General features: G+C 51.7%; 1 protein-coding gene across 1 annotated transcript; it reads right to left on the minus strand.

Moving 5' to 3' along the window:
• Positions 1-441: 441 nt before the first annotated feature.
• WDHD1 (WD repeat and HMG-box DNA binding protein 1) lies at positions 442-25657 on the minus strand. Its single transcript, XM_078864436.1, has 23 exons — positions 25327-25657; positions 24458-24569; positions 23788-23939; positions 23008-23119; positions 22732-22782; positions 22032-22127; positions 21312-21404; positions 14169-14275; positions 13360-13682; positions 12401-12579; positions 11449-11633; positions 10674-10927; positions 9426-9566; positions 8789-8945; positions 5601-5715; positions 5272-5364; positions 4708-4966; positions 3975-4028; positions 3730-3776; positions 2963-3097; positions 2093-2229; positions 1306-1441; positions 442-663 (listed from the first exon to the last, which is right to left on the minus strand). Exons 1-23 carry the CDS (start codon positions 25398-25400, stop codon positions 466-468), a joined length of 3210 nt encoding a protein of 1069 aa, XP_078720562.1. The 5' UTR covers positions 25401-25657; the 3' UTR covers positions 442-465.
• Positions 25658-25824: the final 167 nt, after the last annotated feature.

Here is a 25824-nt window from a genome sequence, read left to right on the forward strand (position 1 = left end):
GCCACGTGAAGTGTCGAAGGCTCCCTGACAGGTCACGGGACAGACCCAGGTGCTATGGGTTGACCGATTGAGATGACTGGAAGATGCACTAGTTGTGCCCAACTCCTCCCCTCTAACACAGACACCAATACCAAGCAGAGCGTTATTCCTAACCCCCGTGTTAACCATAACAGCTAACACAATCGTACCCCCCCCCCTCTTCCTGAACTCGTAACCCCAGTGTTGTGACTGGCGCGTGGTTGGTGTGTCCCGGTACGTGTACAGGTTGTGAAGCTGGTGCGATGCTGCTGTGCAACTGGTGTTAAAAGCCACACTTTGACACTACCTACAAATGTAAGTCGCAAACGTCCATTTAACTTGTCACATCAACAAAGCTTTTAACTCCAAATCCAAAAACATCGAACATTTATTGCAGCCAACGTGTTAAAAATCGGTGGGGCGGCACTTTGTACAAACTCCGTAAGATCACCCATCCTTGCTGAATGCAAAGGCCGACAACTGTACACTTGTAACCGCTGCCAGAGGACGCTTCCTCTTCGATGCGCGTTCATCGTCGGGAGGAGCTTTCCGATCGTTCTCGTCAGCCGGCTCCTCGCGCATCCTTTTAAAATCTTCCACCTCTTTAGCTTCCTGCACAAACGCCTTTGCCTTGGCGTTCCATTCCTGTACGAGCACACGATAATTACACAACTCGGACCTTCAGCCCGGGGGAAGGCGGAAACTTGCGCTTCAAGACAGTTCCAGGGTGCAGGGTCCAGGTTCCGCAAGAAGTGGGGAGTACCCACACTTTAACCCACTGTGTCATACCCATTTATATTGCTGGGTGGACAGAGGTAGAGAGGACTTCAGAAACTGGCATCATCGTTTCAACTGCCGCACATGGAGATTGAATTGAACCGGCAACCTCTGGATAGCAAGTCCAGTGAGCGAACCATTCCGCCGCGATAGCTCTAAATTTCTCAGTTAAGGGCCCGATTCATATGCTGGTGGGAAAGTGACCATCCCCATAACACCTTATAGATATTTAGCCAAACATTTGCCTTGCCAGTCTGTCTGCTGACAAATGTAGCAGGCCCTAAATGTGGCGCATCCGTCGACACTGAACGGAGTGGCAAGCCTGCCAACACCCAGATGCCATTATCGCCGCTCACTGCAAGTTTCTATTTTTGAAAATTTCAACCACACCTCCGATTGGCACGGTTGGCTACGTACGGACTGAAAGAAGTTCAACATACATACAACATACATTTTGCGAGGTGAGAGTCTGCTGTGGTATCGAGCGGTTGGTAAAAGAGGCACGCTTGCCTTCTTCTCTTGCGACGAGAGCTCCCGGAAGCGCGCGGTACCGTCCCGCACGAGATCCTCTTCGCCGAGGTCGCTGCGCCCGGCCTCCACGAGCTCACGGTTTTCCCGCAGCCACAGCTCAAAGCCAGTGCGCACGCTGCACACGCACAACAGCGACCGCTCGAAGACAAAGATCCCCCGTGTGGCCTAAACAGACCGTCGCGGGGCGAGCGCTGTTGGCGCGCTCCCCTCCGAAGGCCGGCACAACACACAGCGCGGTGGTGTGTCCAGGAACACTCGGCCGCCTAAATCTCCCTCATAGAAGGCCGAGTCGACCTGAGCGAGACACAGGACCGATTAAAATATTCGTCACCGATGTTGGCCATGAGTGGGAATCGAACCAAGGACGCCAGATTCGTAGCAAAGTGTTTGAATGACTACTACAGGCATGGCGCAAACGCACAGCACACGCAGACGCAGTACACAGATATGAATAGCATGGTGCACACACACAAACACAGCACACGTAGATAGAGTACAGATACAGCACACACAGAAATAGAACACAAAGAGGTACAGCATAAACACAGACTGAGAAATAGCACACACCCAGACAACAGTCATAGCACACCTTCATAGTATCCACCCAAACATACCGCCCAGTGGGTAGCCTAGTGCTCTACCTGCTGACACACATCCAATCAGCTTCCACAACCGACACGGTCTTCACACAATGCACGCTTGCTCATTAGCAGCCTCCGCATGTCGACACGGAGGCAACAATTCTGCAACGAACTCAGCCACTGACCATCGCACAGCTTCCTTGTCTTTTGTAATGACCCCAGCGGCTTCCTTCTTCTGAGTATCTCCAGGCTCTTCCTTCTTCTGGGCATCTCCAGCCACCTCTTGGTCTTTTCCTTTGAGACTCATTCCGAACAGTGTCGTCTGCTTCAGCCCATAAACACAGCGAGGCCAGGGCAGTGTTGTTCGTCATATCGTCGGCAAACGCGTCAGCGTGGGTCGACAGTGCCCCCCGCGGACACTCGTGTCGCGCTAACATTTTTAACCACAGTGCACTTTGCACGTTACACCATACTCGTGTTCTCAGGATTGTGAGACGCACCAGAAAGTCAGAAGCACCACAAATGTGTAACCGGTGTCAATACATCTATACAAATCTGCTTACTAGTGGATTATAAGACTCATTCCCAATATTATTTTAAAATACATGGGGGGAAAAAAAGTATCTTGTAATTTGGAGAATACAGTCTCTGTAAGGCATCCCTGGAAAAACATTTTAATGCAACAATACGGAAATGATCGTGCAATTAACACTTTTCACAGCCATGCGTTTTTCAGCCATACGTCACCTTGCAGCAAGCCACTTTTGAATTAATTCTGAAAACGCTGCTCGGTTAAATTTTTGGTAAACATTTTCAGACTAAATGGGGCATGACACTGGTCCTTCAAGGCGATACTTATCATTTTTTTATTTTGCCACACAATGTGTGTGGGCCCGAAGACCCAAACCTATATTCTCTCCCGTGAAACCAATAGTACCGGCCACTGGAAGGAATCACCGGGTCATTGAGAATCGACGCAACCTGAACCGTGAAAAGGTTGAACAGATAAGAAAGTCAGCGTGTGTGTGCGTGCGTGTGGACAAGGGGACAGGCACCTGCTTGGCCTTTGGCTTGGCAGGCTGTGGGCCGGGACTGGGAGTAGGGGCCGAGCGTCGGGGTTTGCTCATGCTGTCCAGAATGCTGCTGCACGGAGGCCGCTCCTCGCTCGAGGTCGCAGCTTCTGCCGACACCTGGGAAGGCACGAGAGCCCGGGCGAGGCGGTGAAATGGTCAGAGAACATGAATCCCAATCACAAGGTGACGGAGTTCAACAAAGCCCGGTCGTGAAATATATGAGCAGACAATATTCTCCTTCATATATATATATATCGGTCTCTGCACATTAAAATGTTTTAGTTTTTTGTATGCTTCCCGCCAACCACAAGGCCTTCTGGGAGCTCATATATTCAGCAGCGTTGGTTCAATACAAGCAAATTCTAGACCGGTTTTCGATAAAGTGTCAGATTCGATGATAAAATTGCTCAACTTTGCCACAGAAATGTGGAATTTCCAGGACTGGCTCCGACTGTAAAAGAATATGCCTCCCCGTGTAAATTTGCATGGGAAAGCACGTGATAATAATACCACGGGTACTCCAAAACTATACACATGTACACTCAGCAGTGAAAGGACCTGGTGAACACCCCAACATTGTGCACAAACACAGCGTTCCTTTTCAAAGTGCATACACACACTATAAACACACAGTACACACACAATGTGCAGACACACAATGCAATACACACGTACAGTATACAATGAAGGACACATACCTCCAACCACCACAGTACACAATGAGACGTATTTTAAAGGAGTCCTCTTACTTTGAATGGGTTGCTGCGATGAATTGCGGATTTTCGCACAACTGGCCCTGGAATTGGCAAAATGAAGGGTAATGTTACTGTAAACATATTATAGATTAAATGCCGATTGTGTTATATCTCTTGTTTACAAAAAAAATTCCTTAAAAAATTCCCTATATATAGCTGATGTGCGACATCACGCATTTTTGTCGTGTACACAAACGCGGGCATCATGGCACATTACATTCGCGGCCTGGTCCTCTCACCTGGCCTGATTGGCAAGGAAGGTTCCTGGTCTCTGTTGCTCTGCAGCACTGGTCCTGCAACAACCACGAACAGGAGTTATACTCAAGAGCCTGAGCGATCTGTTGGGCAACTCGGTTGCATGCAACCTAATCACTTATGCGCGGGTTGCGAGTAAGTTGCTCAACAGGCTGCTTACAGCAGAGACAAACCCTTTCAATGCAAATAACAAAACACACATTGGTCAATAACATATGGCTTTACAATAAAAACGGATATATATATAATAGGTGACGTATCAGGCAATGACACTTCTTCGAAGCACACAAACTATAATTGGTTGTTACAATTCTGAAGTGGGTAGGGGTAGGAGGAGGTTGAGCTAACTACAAACAGGGGGTGAATAAGTTGTGGGACTTCGAGCGCGCAATGGTTGCATGACAGATCCCCACCTCCGATTAACACGGTTGGCTACGTACGATGTGAAAGAAGTTCAACATATATACAGATCGCTCAGGTGCGGACGCGCCTGTACGGCTATGGACAGCAAAACGAACGAATTCGACAGGGCCGGATTGTGACCTTGCTGGGGCCCTAAGCCATGTCACACTTCGCACCTCCGATGAGCACGGTTGGCTGCGTATGTTGCGAACGAAGTTCAACATACGTTGAGGAATGCCTGTATATTTTTTGTCATATTGGAATGAAAATAACTGTTTTAGAGAATCTTTTCTTCCCCCCCCCCCCATCACTCACTGCTCCGATCCGCGTCCCGCCTCACAAGCGGCTCCTCGGCCGCAGTCTCAGCCTCGTTTTCCGCCACCTCCACGTCCTCCTCATCTTCCGCCTTGGCCTCCGCCTCATCCTCGAGCGACCGCGCCAGCTCGGCGAGGCGCTCCGCCAGACCCAGGTGGCGCGAGCGAGACGCGTATTTGATCGCCAGGGTCAGCGCCGCAGGGGTCATCATGTGCGCCACCTCCACGCAGCGGAACTCCCGGTCCAGCTTGCACGCCAGCTGCAGCGTGCAGCCAGACACAGCGCACAGTTAGCCACAAACAGAATCGGCCACAACGCAGAGATAGCCACAATGCAGGACCGCCACAACGCAGATCTAGCCACCACGCAGAACCCGGCCACAATGTAGATCTACCCACTACACAGAACTCGGCCACAAAGCAGATGCAGCTACAACACCGAGTCGCCGCAACACCGAGCAACCACAACGCAGATTCTGCCACAACGCAGACATCGCCACAATGCAGATTCAGCCACAACGCAGAGTCCGCTCGAGTAAGGACTAGAGTGAGGGCGAGTACGAACAGCAAACATCTTCATGAGGCACTCCTGCTGGTGGTGCGTGGCGTCGCCCTTGGGTCCGGCCCCCTTGGTCAGACGGGAGCACCAGTACTGCTCCTGTGGGTGAAGCCAGAGCCATCGCGTTAAGCCTCTGGAGCCACAAGCCAGAGCCGCTTATGCCACCACCTAATGTGAGGGACAAAGCTAACCCCTGCTCACCGCCCCCCCCCCCCAAATATAGAAGTCAGTTCCGCCTAAGCATTACTCCTCTTATTACCTCAACAAATGTAATCAACCACTCCTATAAACGGCTCTCTCCCGGCCGCTAAAACAACAACCGCGCAGCCACGTACCTCCATGGCGCCTTTCTCCGTGTTCATCTGGCAGAACGGCAACTTGAAGGGCACTACGGTGACCGCTGGACGGGGCAACGTGGGTGGGAATCTGGAGCCTTTGCATGGAATGCACCTGCCGAGGGACACGTTCCTGCATCAGCGGCAGGTGGTGGCGGTGGCCCGGCGGTAGCACGTTCGCGCTTTAGACGTTGTTCTTAAAATGTAGACGATCGTGTGTGCCGGATAGAGGAGAGGTTGTCACCCCCAACACATAAAGCCGCACGTATGTTATATGACTTAGAGCAGGGGTCCTCAAACTACGGCCCGCGGGCCACATGCGGCCCGCTGAGGACATTTATCCGGCCCATGGTCACTAATTGGGCTGCGTTTGTGAGCACTAATTGGGCTGCGCTGGTGAGCACTCACTGGGCTGTGCTGGTGAGCACTAATTGGGCTGCGCTGGTGAGCACTCATTGGGCTGCGGTGGTGAGCACTGATTGAGCTGCGGCGGTGGGCACTCATTGTGCCCACCGCACTGCGATCTGTGAACAAAACTGCAGGTGTAATTAACTTTTTAATGGCACCCGCACCAGTGTGAGCCTGGGGTAAAAGCGGAGTTCCCCCAATCAGACTGCATTGATGGGCAGTGCAGTCTGTATGTCTCTGTGTGGGCAAAGTTATTGCTGGTATATTGTTTTTCTAGCGCTGCATATATATATTGGTATTTTACTAATATCAATTTTGACTCCCTAGGAAACAATGATGTCAAGAAAGAGAAAAATTGACTCGGAGTGTAGGATATTCAAAGAACAGTGGACTTATAATTACTTTTTCATGCAGTACAAGGAAAGAGCTGTGTGTCTGATATGCCAGAATATAGTGTCTGTGTTCAAAGAATACAATTTACGTCGACACTATGAAACTCAACATAAAGATAAATATGATTGTTTGGTCGGAGAAGTGAGAAAAGATAAAATATTAAAACTGAAAAATACATTAACAACTCAGCAAAATACTTTTGTGAAGCAGAAGCAGCTAAATATTTCATCACTGCGAGCAAGTTTTCAAGTTGCCAAGCTAATAGCGTGCACTGGCAGACCATTCGTGGAGGGAGAATTTGTTAAAGAATGCCTTCTTTCTGTTGCCAAAGAGATGTGTCCAGAGAAGGCCGATTTATTTAGTACAGTGAGTCTTTCAGGACCTACAATTACACTGAGGATTGAAGAAATGGGAGACAATTTGCATCAGCATTTGCAAAACTCCACAAAAAAAACTTTCCTATTTTTCCTTGGCACTCGACGAAAGCAATGATGTTCGTGATTCTGCACAACTTTTTATTTTTATTCGTGGGACGAATGACTATTTCGAAGTCACAGAAGAGCTTGCTGCACTGCAAAGCATCAAAGGAACAACTACAGGAGAGGATATCTATGAAAAGGTTTGCCAAACTGTGAATGGTTTGGAGCTGAACTGGGCTAAACTAGCCAGTGTGACAACTGATGGTGCTCCTAGCATGGTGGGGTCTAAGAAAGGAGTAATTGCTCGCATTAACCAAGAGATGGACAAACATAACCATTCTCATCCAATAGCCATACACTACCTCATCCACCATCAAGCGCTGTGTAGTAAATCACTGAAGTGGGTCTCTGTTATGAAAATTGTGGTATCTTGTGTTAACTTCATTAGAGCTCATGCACTAAACCACAGACAATTTCAGGAATTTCTGTCTGAGCTAAATGTTGACTATGAAGATGTTCTGTACCACACAGAAGTCCGTTGGCTGAGTCGAGGGAGAGTTTTGAAACGTTTCTATGACTTACTTCCACAGATTACAGCTTTTCTGCTTTCAAAAAACAAAGAAGTACCAGAGCTCAATGATGCAGAATGGAAATGGCACCTTGCCTTTCTGACAGATGTAACAGAGCTACTCAACAGTTTCAATGTGCAACTTCAAGGAAAGGGAAAGCTCATCTGTGATATGCAATCACATGTCAAAGCATTTGAAGTAAAATTAGACCTCCTCATCAAACAAGTGAAGGAGGAAAACTTCTGCCATCTCCCCACAACTCAAAATCTGTTAGCGGAAAAACCATTGGTTGCATTCCCAAACAAAACGTGTGGATTCACTGGAAAAATTGCAAAAGGAGTTCAATTTAGATTTAAAGAGCTTCATCTCCATGAACAGGACATACAGCTTTTCCATAATCCATTTTCTATTGACATTGAAAATGTGGATACAATTTACCAAATGGAACTGGCTGAACTGCAGAATTGTGACTCTCTGAAAGACGCATTCAAGTCAAGCAGCCTTCATAATTTCTATGCATCTCTCCCCTCTGAGACATATCCTCATCTCAGGAACCATGCACTCAAAATGGCAACCATCTTTGGCAGCACAAGTCTGTGAACAGACTTTTTCCAGAATGAAACATTTGAAATCTCCAACCAGATCTAGACTAACGGATGCACACTTGCATCACTTGTTACGACTAGAAGTGACAAATATGGAACCGGACATTGACCATCTCATTAGCCAAAAGCAGGCCCATAGTTCCCATTGAAATACTGGCAAGTTTGTTGATTTAATTTTACTTGTTCTTCATTTTAAATATTGTATTTTTCCCGTTTTGTTTCTTCACTTCAAAATAAGATATATGCAGTGTGCATAGGAATTTGTTCATAGTTTTTTTTAACTATAGTCCGGCCCTCCAACGGTCTGAGGGACAGTGAACTGGCCCCCTGTTTAAAAAGTTTGAGGACCCCTGACTTAGAGTGTGTCCCTTTACCAGTCGCCTCCCCCTCCCACACCCGATCAACCCCTAGAATGTTGGTTACTTTCTCCCTACCCCTCTTCCCCTGCCCGTAAACACAAACTCCCACTCTCCCCCCCACATCCGTCGGAGACCCCCATCAGGGTGGGCACCGAGCATCCCTTCCCCGCACCTAGACAATGTGAGAGTGCCAAAAAGTTCCTCTCCCTTCGCTGTTTTTGTCCACCCCCTCCCCAGAAACCGCACATTATACCAGGCTTGTGCACTTAACTCAATAATTTGTATTTTTAAATGTACCCACAAATTGTTCATTTGGGGACTTAATGTAGCAACCATCACCCCTAGGTTGGCAGACTAATGCACCAGAGCTCACTCTTCTAAATTAGACTATCCCAGTCTCTTAAGTCCTCGCCTGGTCAACCACACGCCACTCACCTGAGCTGCTGCAGGGCCTCCTGTACGCCCACCAGCCAGTAGTGGTCTCCGCGGCTCTTGAGTAGGTCACGGGTACAACACACCGGGGTCCAGCTGTAGCCCAGCGCTCGGTTCATGAGACTGACCACCCCCAGCGAGTCTGCAAATACTGGGGTACCTGGGAGGCACAAGCACCAGGTGCACGGCAAAAGAGTTGAGTGCACCGAAAGGACCATTTAAAATTGCGCAACGAAATGTAACATGTTTAATGATCCTAGGAGTAGTAATGAGAGAGCGAGGGCAAGTTGGATTGATCTGGTGGAATGAGATACGAGGACTCAATAAGTGGCAGTGCATGCAGGGAGAAAATCTGCGTAGCAGACACCATGTGGGGACATTTGGCTTAGGAAAGCAGGCCACATTTGTCAGACCATAGCCGTTTTCGCATTGGAATATTTATTCAGAGGAAGGCATAACAGGCAATGCTTCTAAGAGCCCTGAGAAGATTCACATAAACTTCTCCTGATAAATCTCCCAGCTCAGAATTGTTGAGCATCTCTCAACAAAAGAGAAAACAGAGGAAGAAAAAAAAACTGGACAACGCCAACATTGTCACGTAAAACGAGTGAATTCCAAGGGGCACTGGAAGAGGACGAACCTTCGGCGGAGAAGCCTAGCCAGGTGAGATGGGCCTTGGGTCCCAGGGGAATGGGGTCTCCTCGCACGACAGCCCTTCTACCTTGGCAGCTCAAATCCAGAAGCTGGAATCCTACACACTGGTCTCCATCAAAGGCCACACCTGGACAGCACGCATACTGCGATTAGCACGATTGGCTACGTACGGTGCAAAAGAAGTTCAACATACATACATGTACAGTGACTTATATGGAGTCACTATGGTGTTTAGCGCCAGCTACTGTCACAAGAGTGGAAATGTACGTCTTGAGTCTCTCTCTGGCACCAGAGTCGACATGGCATGGAAGCGGGCCCTAGGGGACATTTCTGGTGAGGGTCAGAGAGAGAGCAAGTGAAGACGTGATACTCTGTGCGAACGCAATAGTGCACGTGGCCGGGGCAGGGTAGCAAGGGGGTCCAAAAGGGGGCTTGAGGGACACGTGATATGGGCCAGAGTCTTCTCGTAGGATCTAGAAGGGGGCGTGGCCGAGAGCAGAGCCAGGCCACGCTCAGGAGCATAAAGGGGCAGTCCCGAGACGGTTCTGGGCTCTCTGTTGGAATGGAACTCGTCGGTGCTACGTCTCTTCGATTCTCGGTCCTTGGTCTTCGATGTTACGCTCGGCATCGTGGGTCGGGCAGTGTGTTACTGACTGACCCGGTTATGTAGTTACCCCATTGTGGTCTAGTTAACCATGTAGTTATCACCTAGATGTAGAACCAGTGTACGTTTATGTAGTTAGCCCTGTTGGGTCGTTAAATAAACGTGTTGCCTCAAACTCCAGTGTGTGCCTCCGTATAACACACTACTCATGCATAGAAAAAGATCCCCCATATACCCTTTAACAGACTGTTGGTGCAAGTGCTGTTAGCAAGCACCTATGAAGGCCGGCACGGCACACGAGGGGATGGGTTGCCAGGACCACGCCCGGCCGCCTTTGTCATCAGGTACTCATTTGATGCTAAATTGACCGAGGGGAGGCCCATAACCCGTTCAGATTATAATCGTTACTGGTGGTGGCCATGAGCAGGAATTTAACTTGGGTTGCCGGGTTCGTAGCGCAGTGCGGTAACCGCTACACTACCCCTCGATACACACACAGTCCAGGTCACTGGCAATTGAGACCATCCTGGTCTCATGAATTCTTACCCGGTTAAACAAATAAACTTCAACCCTACTTATAATTCATAGTGAACACACCCATGCAGAGAAACCGCCTCACAGCATGCTCACCCCTGTGGTAGGCGATGAGCAACTTCGACGCATGAGCGGCCAAGGCGAGCACCGGCCCTGGGAGCAGGGACACCTCCCTTTGCAGGCCTCCCAGGGACAGGATCCTGAGCAGAGGACCCATGGAGGCCCCACTGGAGGCCACGGCCACCCAGTCCCCACCCACACAAATGGCGTGGGCAGTCTCGCCCGTGGGCAGCTCCAGAGTCCATTCCTTCGTCGTGTCCCAGGAGCCGAAGTGCAGACACTGCACCTTGCTGCTCTCGGGCATGCAGTACACATTGAACGCACAGCACTCCTGAGTATGCACAGCACACACGAGCACAATACATACACAGCACGAAGAGCAAGCAAGGGCACACGTGGCACACACAGCCTTAACAAAAAACACAGATCCCCAATATGAACCATAACGGACTGTTAGGGCAAGTGCTGTTAGCAAGCACCTATTAAGGCCGGCACAGCAGACAATGCGGTGGATGGCCAACACCATACCCAGCCGCCTTTGTGCCCGCAATGCAGATGTTCACACAGGTACTCGTACTGAGTCAACCTAGGAGAGGTCCAGGACCAGTTCAGATATTCGTCACTGATATTGGCTGTTAAGGGGAATAAAAATTCGGTTCACCAGGTTGGTAGCGCAATGCGCTACCCACTGCACTACTGCTCCCCAGTACACATGAGCACACAGAGAAGCGTCATAATAAGCTTCTTCCAGACACTCTGCACTAGAGGCCTCCCAAGTTCCCTGTCACTGCAAGCTGCGTTGTGTTCCCACCTAGGCGTGTCCTCCGTGGCCTCACAGGCCAGGAGCACGGCCTGGCTGGAGAGGTGGGCCAGCGTGTGGTTCAGGTTGTTGGCGAGGTGCATGCTGTGGTGCAGCGACGCATCGTGGAACTCCACATCTATGGCGCTGTCTTGTTCGTCATTGTAACTCCGCACCACTCCCACCGAGTTCCACATCTGCATCGCGCATATGCACACAAAGACAAAGATCCGCCCGGCCTATATATTTTGTACAGACCGTTGTGCTGTTAGCGAGCCCTATTAATGCTGGCACTGCACACACAGTTGTGAGTGACCAGCACCACCCCTGGTCACCTTTGTTTCCCCAGTGAGAATATTTACACACCGTAACAGGTACTCTTTTAAGGCTGCATTGACCTTGGGGAGGCCCATGGCCGGTTCAAATATTGGCCCATAAATTTGTCTGTGAGCGGGAATCTAACTCTGGTTGCCGGATTCGTAGCGCATTGGGCTAATGGGCTACTCTTCTTCGAAAGACAAAGGGAAGTTTAAGGACACATATTTCATGGTTAAAACACCCGCAGTATAAACTAGGCCTGGATTTTGGATTAGAATCGCAAATTTCCATAACAAGCAGCATCATTCAAACGAGTAGGCCATTGTGTGCTGGCGTCATGGTCCACATTTCCCAAAATTAGAAAAATTACACATCAAATTACAAAATTTCAATCATCACCGTCTGCTAGCAGACTAAAGCCCACCTGCAGGCCATTGCTGAATCAGCATGTGCTACACAGGGACAGCTGCCACTCGGGGTATCCTTGGAATGTTTGAGATGAGATGTGATATAAGCGATTTTGAGTTTCTGAGACATTTAAGCAAGTGCCGTATAAATGCAAAGGATACATCAGGACCTTTCCGATGATATCTGTCTTATACATCCACTCATGACGCATCTGTGCGTGTGTATCATGGTATCTAACCATGAAGCGGTGGGAGAGGTGTGCAGGAGTTGATCCCGGCTGGAACGCCTTCTGTCGGGGGGTGGGTGCAGGGCCTGTGTCGCCAGGGGGAAGAGGCCCTGGCCGCTGATCCTCCGCTGCCGGGCCTCGACTCCCGTCGTCCTCATCCACAGCAGAACCTTGCCTCAGCGAGCCCGTGTCTACAAAACAACAGCACTTCGTAAAAACATTTTGCTTGCCACATAATGTGGTGCGAGTGCTTCAATTGGCTTAAGTGGTGCAGTGTAAAGTGAGGTCTGCGAATGGTGTGAGCGGGGTGAGTGATGTGCGTGGTGCCGTGCAGAGTGAGTGATGCGAGTGGTGCCGTGTGGAGTGAGAAATGCGAGTCGTGTGAGTGATGCGAGTCGTGTGGCGACGTGAGTGGTAAGAGTGATGTCGTCCTGTCCCCGGGACAGGACGGCATCACACCTGAGGTACTGCAATGTGCGAAGCCCGCCATCCTCACAAAACTCCATGATTAACTTCTCTGCCAGTGTTGGGAAGAAGGAGCAGTGCCTCAAGCATGAGAGACTCCAACATCATCACCCTATATAAAAACAAGAGTGACCGTGGGGACTGCAATAACTAACCGCGGCATCTCCCTGCTGAGGATTGTGGGGAAAACCTTTGCTCGTGTGGTCCTCAGCAGGTTACAGATACTAGCTGAGAGGATGCATCCTGAGGCTCAGTGTGGCTTCAGAGCAGGAAGGTCTACGATTAACATGCTCTTCTCCTTGCGTCAGCTACAGGAGAAATGTCGAGAACAGAGAATGCCCCTGTACTTGGCATTCATTGATCTTACAAAGGCCTTTGACCTCATCAGTAGGGGAGGCCTCTTCAAACTCCTCAAAGTGAACGACGTGAATCGTGTGAACGATTTGAGTCGTGCGAGTGATGTGATTCATGCGAGCGATGTGAGTGGTGCGAGCGGTGCCTCTCACCACGGGAATCATCGTCATGCAGCACGAGACTGCGGTTGTGGTTGGCCGCCGGCCTCGCATCATCTCCATCACCTTCATCCTCCATGGCTTCGTCGTCCCGGAACCCTGCGTCATCTGTATCAAAGAGGTCATCGTAGGCGTCCTCAGCAGCAGCAGCAGCATGGGGCGCAGCCTGTGGCACCTCTCGCGGAGCAACGGTGGAGCCCATGGACACGTGCAGCAGCAGCCCCAGGTTGCCCTTGGTGTCCGTGTAGGCCAGCTCCCCCCTGCCTTGAGGGCTCCAAGCAAGTCCACAGATGCTGTATCCTTTCTCGTGCCTCACTCTGCCACACAGGACCAGGATCAAGATGTCAACCTGGCTCGAAGCCGTTGATGCCACCGCACCTGAATTGCCACCGCGTTCTACCCTCCGCCAGATCCCATAGCTGCCGCACAGAAGACACAGCGACCACCCAAGATCTGCTAAAACAGTATCCCACCACCTAATCTAAGGTCGTCCCTTTGTTCGAAGGACCCGTGGAGCCCACTCAAGTGCCTGTCTCAGTAACTGACCCATTTCACCATCCTGCCCGTGTCCCACCAAGCGTAGCCTGTTTTTTCCTAATTGTATACACATCACTCCCCTGGCCTGCTTTCTCCCGGATTGCCACACAGGATCAACAGACACCAAGCGAGGGCCCCTCAGCACCATATTTTTGTATATTATTAGGAGTTCTTTTATTTTCATTGTAACAGTGCACGATACAACTGGGGGGCTTTCTACATTATTCCATGGTCAGCATACCCGTGTATACGAGTGTGGAACGCACCTTTCAACACAGCTCCGTGAAGCAATGTTCCACACCACAATGTGTCCATCCACGCTGGCAGCCGCCACGCTTCCACCTCCCGGTGCCCATGCAACCACATTCCAGGGCTGTGGTCCATGCACACAACCACAAACAGTTTTGCCAATCACACATGTTCCGATAGACGTGCATCTAGCTACAACACAAGTTGTCAACGGTGGGCAGATGCAAGCTCTCACATGACCCATGTTGCACAGATGCCGATCCTAAATATTGCTCTTCATACATATGTAATGCGGGCGTAAGCGACCTTCCGGAGGTGACGTCACGGGGGGTGGAGTCATGTGACGTGGGGGTAAGGTTCGGGGCTTTAAGCGGGTAAACCGGAAGGGGAAGGCAGTCGGGGTGTGAGCGGAAAAGAGTGAGGCCACGCGGGCAAGTGTGGAGAAGGGGGGGCGCCGACGGCGATCGGGAGCCAACCCCGAAGATAAGAGCAAGCTGCGGAGTGGTGTGCAGCTGGGGAGGAGACAGCCAGGAGGGCTGCGAGTTAGAGGCAGCGGTGTGGCTGCCAGGAGGAGCTGCGGAGAGAGAGAGAGAGAGAGCAAGAAGCTGTGAGAGCTGCGGAGGGAGAAGAGCAGCAGAGAGTACAGCCAAGGGGGGCTGTGTGAGAGAAACAGCAGCGGAGCTGCTGTTGTGGATCGGGCCGACATTGGAGTCAGCACCGTGGAGAAGCTACAGAGTAAAGACAGCCGTGTGGGTGTACAGCACGAACCGAATAATAAAGGACACTGAGCCAGACATCGTGGTCCAGTCGTTTATTACACTGGTGTCGGAAGTGCAACGGCATGTCGAAACAAGTGAGGAAGAAAGTTAATCCGGCGCCTGCATCGGCTTCTTCGTCCGACGACGACGAACTCCCTCCAACCACGGATCCTGTTGGGGTGGTGGAGGAGAGCCCGGCTGAGGAGACCACGGGAACGGGAGTGGAGGATGTTGGCGCGGTGGCGGGTCCGTCGACATCATCAGACGCGGATCAACGATGGCAAGCGATGGCGGTACAACTGGAGGCACTTAAGGACGTCCTGGCGCATCTATGCCATCTCGTCGCGCCAGGGACGATGGATGATGCAAGTGGTGCTCCGCGGGCCGCCACGTTGCCTGTCCTGCCGCCGCCATTGCCCACGCGGCAAGAGGCCGCCATTTTGCGCGCTCCGTGGCGCCAAACCGCCATCTTGGCCACGCCGCGGGCCGACGCCATTTTGAATTTGCCATCACAACCACCACCATTGGAAGACGGCGGGAAGAGGAGTCGGAGTCGCCACCTTACAACAGTTAAAGAATTTTCCGTCGGTGGGGACTGGAGCGCGTTCGCCTGCCGCTTCTTGGCGGCGGTACGCACAGCAAGATGGACCGATGCGGAGGCTTTGGAGGTGTTGCCGACTCTCCTGGACGACGAATCTGTCCGATTCTTCCGTTCCATAGCGACCGATAAGAAGGCAACTTTATGTGGTGTTTTTCAAGAAATGGCCGATGCTTATGAGCCACCAGATGATGCGCATCGGCGATTCGCTCAACGACAACGAGCACCAGAGGAGTCGCCCGTGGCGTTCAGGGGTGCGGTGCTGGAGCTGGCCATGGCAGCTTATCCTGAGACGCCACAGGACCTGCTGGAGCCTCTCATATTAGGGAAAATGTTGGAGCTGTCTCGGGATCTAGGGATCCCCATGCCTGTGTGTGGGCATGAGAAGCTAACTTCCCGGATGGCTGCTAAGTGTCTCGATGCGCAATTCAACCTCCGTCGCTGGAAACAAGTGACGGCGTGGACGGGGGAGCCCGTCAAAGAAGAGGAGGCGCTGGGGTGGAACCCTGCGCAGGCCGTCTATGTTCCGGATGACCGGGGCCCTCAACAACTGACGGCCGCCTCCGCTCCATGGACGGGACGCGGCGGGCCGAGACCGCGCGCGGTGCTACCAGAACGGGGCCGTCAGGAGGCGAGGCCTGCGCTTCGGCGCAACAAGGCCGAATGTTTCCGCTGCGGGCGTAGGGGCCACTACGCCAGAGACTGCTGGGCCCGCTTCCCGGCTCCGCCGCAGCAGGAGGCCTCGGCACCGGTCAAGTCGGCTAAAGATCCTCCGAAACAGGCATGTCGGCACGCACCAGACACTCGGCAAGGCTTTCCACCTCACCCACCACCTGTGTTGCGCGATCCTATTGTTGTTGTTAAAGAAAGGCCATCGACGGGGCCTTGTCATTCAGTTACGCAGTGGCGCAAATTGGCACGGAGAGTTGTCGCGGCCGCTACGGGTTCGTCCACTGTACCGGGGTCCATACAAGGTGTGGACGTGCGCATTTTGGTCGACTCGGGCGCGTCTGCGACTATTATATCGGATGTCATTTTCCATCTGTTGGGCATTCCGTCGCGGGCTGTGCGTCCGGTTTATGGGTCGTGCGTCGCTGCGAACGGGGGTAGCATGGGTATCGTGGGTCAGGTGGATGCTAAGATATCTATTGGGGATGTGTCGGCCTCGGGTGTTGTGTTGATATCGAGATCTTTGGCGGTTCCTTGTTTGTTAGGCACCGATTTTTTGGCTAAGATGCCCATTTTGATCAAAATCAATGAGAATTGTATTGAACTGCCGGGGGGCCGTCAAATCTCGTTTCTGCCGTCGCCCTGGGGGCGACCTGCTTCGGCCGTACAAGTGCAGGCGCTGTCCGTCGCATCTGTGGACATCCCACCTGGTACACAGATGCTTATACCCTTGCGGTATCGGAAGCCCCTGCCTGATCGGCTAGGAGCAGTAGGGGTCTTGTTGTCACCGTCCGCCACGATAACAACCGGGTTGGCGTTAGTGGGGGCACAGACCATCGTCCGGCCGGATCAATTACCGTTTTTACAGGTGCTTAATGCGGGGGGAGAAAACGTCCGTGTCCCGGCCGGTACGGTTGTGGCACATGCCACTACGGCGTTTGCGACCCATGATTGTCCACATAGCCGGGGAGTTGTTGCTGGGGTTTCCGAGCCAAGGAGTTCGGATGATCGTTGGGTTGCTCAATTATGTGACGAAAATTCTTCCCTGTCCATGGAGCAACGTGGTGCGCTGCGTAAATTGTTGTTGACATATTCCGACGTGTTCAGCTCCGATGATTTGGATTTGGGCCGCACTTCCTTGCTTTACCATCACATTGAGACGGGCGATGCTGCCCCTATTCGATTAAATTCGCATCGGATGAGTCCTGCGGAGCGAGAACACGTACGGGGGGCAGTGGAAGACATGTTGGCTGCGGACATTATATCGCCATCTAACAGCCCATGGGGCGCTCCAGTCGTTTTGGTTAAGAAGAAGGATGGCAAATTGCGATTTTGTGTTGATTTCCGCAAATTGAATAAGATATCGGTGGCAGATGCGTACCCCCTGCCGCGTATGGATGACTCCCTCGACGCATTGTCGGGGGCTAAGTTCTTTTCCACACTGGACCTCTCTTCGGGATTTTGGCAGCTTCCCCTTGACGAGTCCTCACGGGAGAAAACCGCATTCCGTACGCCGCAGGGGTTATTTCAATTCAACTGTCTCCCGATGGGATTGAATGCGGCCCCTGCTACATTTCAAAGATTGATGGAGCTCGTTTTGACGGGGTTGCAGTGGGAGACATGTCTTATATATTTGGACGATATCATTGTCTTCAGCCGCACATTCGATGAACATTTGACGCGGCTGGAGACAGTGTTCACGAGGATGCGTTCTGCCAAATTGAAATTCAAACCAAAGAAATGTCACCTACTGCAACGGTCCGTCCGCTATTTGGGGCACATCGTGAGCGCTGAGGGAGTGTCCACGGATCCGGAAAAGACGGCGTGCGTCCGGGATTGGCCGACTCCGGCCACCGTGGGGGATGTTCGGCGGTTTTTGGGATTTGCCTCGTATTACCGAAGATTCGTGCCGGGTTTTGCGACGATTGCGAGGCCTTTGCATCTCCTTACGGGTAAAGGACGGAAGTTTGTTTGGGGACAGCCGGAGGAGGCGGCCTTTCGGAGTCTGCGTGATCTATTGGCCACGGCCCCAACATTGGATTATCCCGATTTCGATCACCCATTCATTCTTGATACGGACGCGAGTGACACAGGTATTGGGGCGGTGTTATCACAGTCTAAAGGGGGTGTAGAGCGTGTCGTGGCGTATGGTAGCCGAGTCTTGTCTCCTGCGGAAACCCGCTACTGTGTCACTCGCAGAGAACTATTGGCGGTTGTTTTTTTCCTACGGCAATTTCGACCATACCTCTACGGTCGTTCTTTTATTGTGCGTACGGATCATGCGGCCTTGCAATATGCCCTTAAAATTGACCAGCCATCCGGACAGTTGGCACGTTGGTTGGACACGCTACAGGAATTTTCCTTCCAAATTCAACATCGGAAGGGAGTGCGCCATGCGAACGCTGACGCACTTTCCAGATTACCGCGGCGCGCCCCTTGTAAATGTGAGTCGGGGACGCATAGGTGTTCGCCGATTCCAAACCCCCCTCAGCCGCTCACGTTGGCCGTCGAGAAGTCGGACACTCCGATGGAACCGGGACCGGCTGACGGGGTTTTGAATCTGCCGCGGTCTGTCTGGATCCGGGAACAGATGATGGATGAGTCATTGGTGTCCTTGCGGAAGCGGTCTGCTAAGGACAATGGGAGTCCGAGTACGGCTGTGGGGCCGCAAACCGCTCTCCGAGATGGTCTGCTTATGTGGCGGGAGGGGTTCCAGGAACGTTGGCGCCTGGTGGTACCAACGTCCTTGCGGTTCGAGTTGATTAGAACCCTCCATTGTGACACTCTCTTACATTTAGGGGTGCAGAAGACCTTGTTGACGTTGCAACGTCATTATTTTTGGCACGGCATGGCGACAGATGTCGTAGGGCACGTGCGCGCGTGCCCTGCGTGTGCACAACGTAAGCCGCCGAAACATCCTTACGTGCCGCCTCTCCAGTCGATTCAGGTGTCTCGAGTCAATGAATTGGTGGCACTGCACATATTGGGACCTTTTCCACCATCGGCGAGGGGTAATAAATATTTGCTGGTAGGGGTTGAGTACCTCTCCCGTTGGCCGATGGCCTGGCCGTTGCCCGATCAGTCGGCCGCGGCCATTACCGACGCCTTTTTGTTTGGGTATATTATGGATAAGGGGGCGCCTGAGAGACTCCTCACGGACCAGGGCAGGAATTTCTCTTCTAAATTATTGGCGGAAGTGTGCGCGGGCCTTGGGACTAAGAAAGTACGGACATCCCCATACCATCCGCAGACGGATGGTATGGTTGAACGGCTGAACAGGACGTTGTCTGCCATGCTTTGCCATACCGTGAGTGAACAACAATCAGATTGGGATCTGCACATCCCCGGGGTGCTTTCGGCGTACAGGATGACGCCTCATGCGGCTACAGGATATTCGCCGTTTTACCTTATGTATGGTCGGGAAAACGTGCCGCCGGTGGATGTGCAATTGGGAACTGGGGTGAAGGGACCTCGTAAACCACTTCCTGAATACATTCAGGACACGGTTCGCCGAGTCACGGAGGCGCGGGAGAATGCCCGCGTGGCTACGGCCAAAGCCCAGGCCCGGAACGAGCGATATGCGCGACGGTCTGAGGGGGAGTGCCCTTGGAAGGTTGGGGACCTAGCCTGGCTTCATTGTCCACAGGTACGTCCGGGGACCTCGCCGAAATTGCACAAACCCTGGCATGGTCCCGTACGCCTCATTGCGGTTCCCAACCCACAGACAGCACGCGTCCAGATTGGGTCTCGTCGCTGGGTTGTGCATACGTCGCGCTTGAAACCATATGTTGCTCCCTTACATGATGCGTCATCCCCCAATGTTGCCTTGCCGGGGTCTGTTGCTGCTGACTCTCCCCTGCCTGCGTCCATTGATCTCGCTGGAGCGCCTGTCGTACCTGTTCCAGACAGGCCGGCCGTGACATTGCGGGGGACGAGGGGCCCTGCTCGGAGGACGCCTGCCAGGTCTGCGGGACCTTCGAGCCCTGCAGCCCTTCCGACCCAGCTGCGGGCACGGTCACAGGACAAGCCCAAGACTAACTCTTTAGGGACACGGGACGTCGGTGGACTTCCAGCTGCGACAGGGGGATTACCCCCTGTCATTCCTCGACTTTCATCGCGTTCCCGTTCTGCGAGTGGGCCGCCGACCGTCCGGGACGGGCCGGCGACCCGCACACGTTCCAAATCGCTTACGTTTCGTTGATTGTTGCTGTCTTGTTATTTTTTTCTTACAGTTGTATTTATTGCATGCTTTTGTACGATCGTTGATGTTCATTGCGTTGTTGTTGTTCTTGTTGTTACATTATATGCTTAGTGTCCTTTAGGGGGGGAAGCTCGGTTCGCCGCATTACGATTTGCTATTGGTCAGCCGAGGTCGGCTGGGATTTTTCTACGGGGGAGGGTGGTGTAATGCGGGCGTAAGCGACCTTCCGGAGGTGACGTCACGGGGGGTGGAGTCATGTGACGTGGGGGTAAGGTTCGGGGCTTTAAGCGGGTAAACCGGAAGGGGAAGGCAGTCGGGGTGTGAGCGGAAAAGAGTGAGGCCACGCGGGCAAGTGTGGAGAAGGGGGGGCGCCGACGGCGATCGGGAGCCAACCCCGAAGATAAGAGCAAGCTGCGGAGTGGTGTGCAGCTGGGGAGGAGACAGCCAGGAGGGCTGCGAGTTAGAGGCAGCGGTGTGGCTGCCAGGAGGAGCTGCGGAGAGAGAGAGAGAGAGAGCAAGAAGCTGTGAGAGCTGCGGAGGGAGAAGAGCAGCAGAGAGTACAGCCAAGGGGGGCTGTGTGAGAGAAACAGCAGCGGAGCTGCTGTTGTGGATCGGGCCGACATTGGAGTCAGCACCGTGGAGAAGCTACAGAGTAAAGACAGCCGTGTGGGTGTACAGCACGAACCGAATAATAAAGGACACTGAGCCAGACATCGTGGTCCAGTCGTTTATTACACATATTTACCTCACATAGGAACACTTGTGTAGCTGCTACGTGGATTGTTACAGCACATGATCATGAGAGGTGGCGGTAGCTTTAGGATGCCGTAATCCAGTAGTGGATTGACCATGGCTGATGATGACGAATGTTTGTTTGTGTATCTAGCGTACAGTGATGCCGTGGTCAATGTTGATCAGTAGATAAGCAGCTCACCTGCACGACTCCATCGGCCACCAATTCAAAACTCTTGTCCCATGAGTTTCTCTCGAACACCTTTACAGCTTTTCCCACAGGTACGGCCAAATGCTGCAGAGGAAGAAAGGAACGATCACTGCACAGTGGTGCGTGGCACACACTGATGGTACAGGAACGCATACCGCTCACATTGAGTGAACATTCTTAGAGTAAATTCATGCTTAAGTGGTGGTGATATGGCCCAGTAGAGTCACGCATTCACTGCTTATTGTATGGAAACTTCCTTTGCACCGTACATAGCCAACCGTGCTAATAGGAAGTTTGTGGTTTGAGTCGGGAAGGCTTCTCTTGTTATTACTCCAGGTGTATGAAGGATAGCATAATACTCGCCATCTTCTTCAAAGTGGATGTTAATGATCACTTGACGTTATTCGAAATGAGTAGGCCATTGTGTGCCAGTGTCACATTCCAAATTTGCCAAACTGGTAAAGTTACCTGCAAATTATTAAATTGGGATATGGCTCATAGCAATATTGCTCCCTCATGAAAGACTATATCCATCTGTGAAACACAGTGCCTCCGTGATAGCCCTGCACTATAAGAATGGTGCGAACCCCAAATGTACCAAATTATTGGCGGTCGAGGGATGACATTGCTTTATAAAGAGATTGTTGGGATTGCTTACATCAAGACTGGCGCTCTGGGGCAAGGGTTTGGGCTCTGCTGGGTTGAGCTCACCTGTCCAGTGTGTGGTTGCCAGGCGAGGCGGCAGAGAGTGCGTGCGTTGCACACGTCGTTCGACTTGTCCAGAAGAGCCCACGTCTGTGCTCTGGACTAACCACAACCACATGTCACAGCCCACAACCAGAGCAGTCATTCCGGACACGGGCGAGGGCCCATACACAGCATTGGATCTTTCTGTGTAACCGAGTGTAACGGTGGGAGTTAAACGTTTCGAAGAACACCATGAATGATATAGACAACACATTCGTCTACAAGAGGGGTGGGGAACGTCCGCCCCGCGGGCCGTATAAGGCCCGCGAAATCATTTGGTCAAGCCCTGTCAAGGCGACCGCAGGTGGGACGCTAAATTCAATAAATCTAGGAGCAAACCTGGAAAAGCAGTTGCGAGTAGCAACATCATCAATACCCGCTAACATCACATGCCTCACCAAAGAGAAGCAGTTCCAGCCATCACATTAGGGGTGAGTTAATTAATGTCTTACAAAATATAACAGAATAATTTTTATTTTATAATTTTGTATGGCCCGCGAATGATGTTATAAATATCCAAATGACCCTTAGCAGAAAAAAGGTTCCCCACCCCTGGTCGACAACGTGGCACTAAAGGACTAATCAATACAGCTTTAAATTTCGAATAAATGGATGTACAGTGTATTGTACTGATTAAAAGAGAAATAAAAAACATATGGCAAACCTGATCAGATATGAGCCAAATGCACACTGTCCCATCGCAGCTGGACGAAGCCTAAAACCAAAGACAAGAACATGTGACGGCACCACCTGCGACAGCAGCACATAGAACCGGCTTCTACTGGCACGGCAACACGAGTACCAGCAACAGGGCGGTGGCATCTCACGAGATCATCGCACACGCAAGCACCGTTCCATAGTTTAATCATCCCTTGCAGAGGGCTGGTGCGTCTAAATCACGCTAACGTGCAATTGGTTTAAAGAGGGCACCAAGACTCACCAGGAACACACCGCAGGGGTCAAAGGCGACGCTAAGCACAGGCGCTTGGTGTCCGTACAGCGTCACCTGCTGCTCTCCACCCTCGATGGCCACAACTTTGATGAGGAAGTCGCTGTTCACAGAATGCCCCAGGTTAGTCTTTTGCCCCTAAGCGACTTTTAGAATTACATTTTGCCAACAAAATTCATTAAAAAAAAATACAAATCTCTGCATATTTTTAGAACGGGTTATCATGCAGACATTTTAAAGTATTTACATTCAACAACAAAAGCAAATTACACACACGCCACTACTTTATACCACAAACGAGCCTAAGAGCGGTGGGGCGTTTGCCGATTGTTGCACAGGTTCGCGGTTCAAGCCATAGGGGCACCCTAGTTAACACCGCGGGTGTAAGAACCTTAAATATATGTGCTGGCTGCTCCACAGTGGACGTTAAAAGTCCATGTGACATGATGCTATAAAAGAGTAGGCATAGTGTGCTGGGCATCAAGGTCTATATTTTCCAAAATAATAAAAAAACGATCCATAAATTAGCTCAGTTGGAAAACACGTAGCAACAATTGTCTCTCCTCTAACGTGAAACTTTGCAGGACCCTTCCAAAAAACGTTGCGCTCACGAGACCAGGAATGAGTCCTCATTTGCAAGAGTGACCTGGGACACCTAAATAACAAAACATCGTACAGCAACGAAGCAAATGTTATTAAATTCAGGCATTCCTGAGTAAAAATTTTTTTTATCCAAAAACAAAAAACCCCACGACAGTTCGAAGGGCGAACCTTCCGGCAGCGGCGAGCTTCGAGCCGTCGTGGTTGAAGTCGAGGTGCGAGGGGGCCGCAGTGAAGCGGGTGACGATGCCGTCCGCGACGCCCTCGGGAAAGGTGTGAACTTGCACCGTGTGATTGGACACGGCCGTGACGAGCCGGCTGCCCTGCACACCCGGCGTGCACACCAGACAAGAAGAGGCAAAGTCACACCGCCGTGCAACCAAATGTACCTCAATTGTAAGAAATGACCCGCAAATTAATTACACAACGGGAAAAGCACGTAAAGCTCATGTTGACCCCTACTGTGAAACTTCGCATTAATTACGCACAAAGTTCTTGCCACACATGAACCACAGTACCTTGATGATCTCGTTAAGGAGCATAAACCATCACGCGAACTCCGGTCATCCTCACAGCGGCGTGGCCTGCCATGCCATCTTCCGTCTAAGGCTCTAAGCCATTGGGCATCACACCTTCAGCGACTTGTCGTGCCCAAGCCTACTTTTCATCTACATATAATCCGGTAGTTTAGCAGGTGTGCAACCACACTTTAATGACATCGGGAACCAGTTTGAAGATGCGTCTTTAACGTTCTGGAGTGTCTTATAATCCAGATAAATGTGGTGAACGTGATAAAAAAAAATAGGCTCGTGGTCAAAGTTGTTAGTAAGGATGCCCTTACCTTGAGTGCAACAGCGTGAGCCTTTTCTCCGACGCGCACAGACGTGGGGTCGTCGTCGTCGAAGCCGTCCCAGATGCGGACATCCCCATCCACCCCACATGTCACGATGTACCTGCACACACAGCATCGTCCCTCCGTGAGCAATAAAAAATAAACCTCAAAGCCAAACACAGCAGCAATTCAAACAGCGCACGGTCTTTTGCAGCCGAATTGTCCCGGGAGGTGTTGTATGGGATGAGAGGGTTGGGGGCCGACTGCCGAGACAGACTTGGGAATGGTGTCTGGTGGCCACACGAGAAGACCCAAGGATATTCTATGGTTCTTTGAAAAGAACCATAGAATATGAATTCCTGCAGTCACGAAAGTTTTAAGTAAAAATGTGACCCAAGGATAGGTCAGTGTTCTTCAATGCAAGGCCCGCGGGTCACTTGATCGCCTTTAGTGTGGCCCCTGACAATACACAAATGTCAATACACAAATGTCAATACACAAATGTCAATACACAAATGTCAATACACAAATGTCAACCCCCCCCCCCATCATCATCGTCGTGCTGTCAACCCCCAATGGTTTCAAATGTGTATGGGGGGGGGGGCTCATACTGATGATGTCTTATAGACAAAAGTGCCCCGTGCCCCCCCCTCCTGATAATTAGAACACTGTGCTCGATGATGGGATACAGTTGTAAAATTTCCATTGATTAGGTAAAGCCCTGTGAGCCATCCGGCTCTTGAATATGGTGCAACAAACAAAACCATGAACATGAAAACATCTTAAAGTGGCTCCGCGGCTTGAAGTGACTACTTTAAACAGACAGGGTCAGAGAGTAGATCTGTGGGTCTCTGTGCGAGTAACTCTTGTCGGCACACCTGCCGGCGTCGTCGTAGCAGAGCCCCGTGAACCCCTCCATGTGGCCGTAGCGCATCGCCTTGCGCTCCGCCATCGACGCCGTCGACCGCAGCCGTCACCCGGGAGAAGCCGGCGGGCGGGGGGGGGACGCTGCTCCACGGCCACAGAGGCAACGTTTTACCTCCCCCACTCGTTTAGCCGGCACAAGCGGGCGCCTGTTACGACTGCCGATGGTGGAGGAGAGTTGCGAGTCGTTTCTCTTCTTCCCCAGCGGTGGTGTCGCTTTACGCACCGCACCAGCTCAGGCAATTTAAGGCCGAGTCGACCTAGTGGAGGGGGGGGGGACCGCGTCTCGGCTCTGCCCAAAGTTTCCTGCCGTTCGCGCCAAAACGAAGAAAGCTGCTTCTGATTGGTCCCCACTGCGCTGGTCACGTGACGCCCCCTCCCTCCCCCCCGCGGGAAAATAGTGACGTCGCCGCGCAAGCCTGACGCGTGACGACATCGCGCAAGCCTGACGA

Source organism: Lampetra fluviatilis, chromosome 18, assembly GCF_964198595.1.
Source record: "Lampetra fluviatilis chromosome 18, kcLamFluv1.1, whole genome shotgun sequence".
Classification (NCBI taxonomy): Eukaryota; Metazoa; Chordata; class Hyperoartia; order Petromyzontiformes; family Petromyzontidae; genus Lampetra; species Lampetra fluviatilis.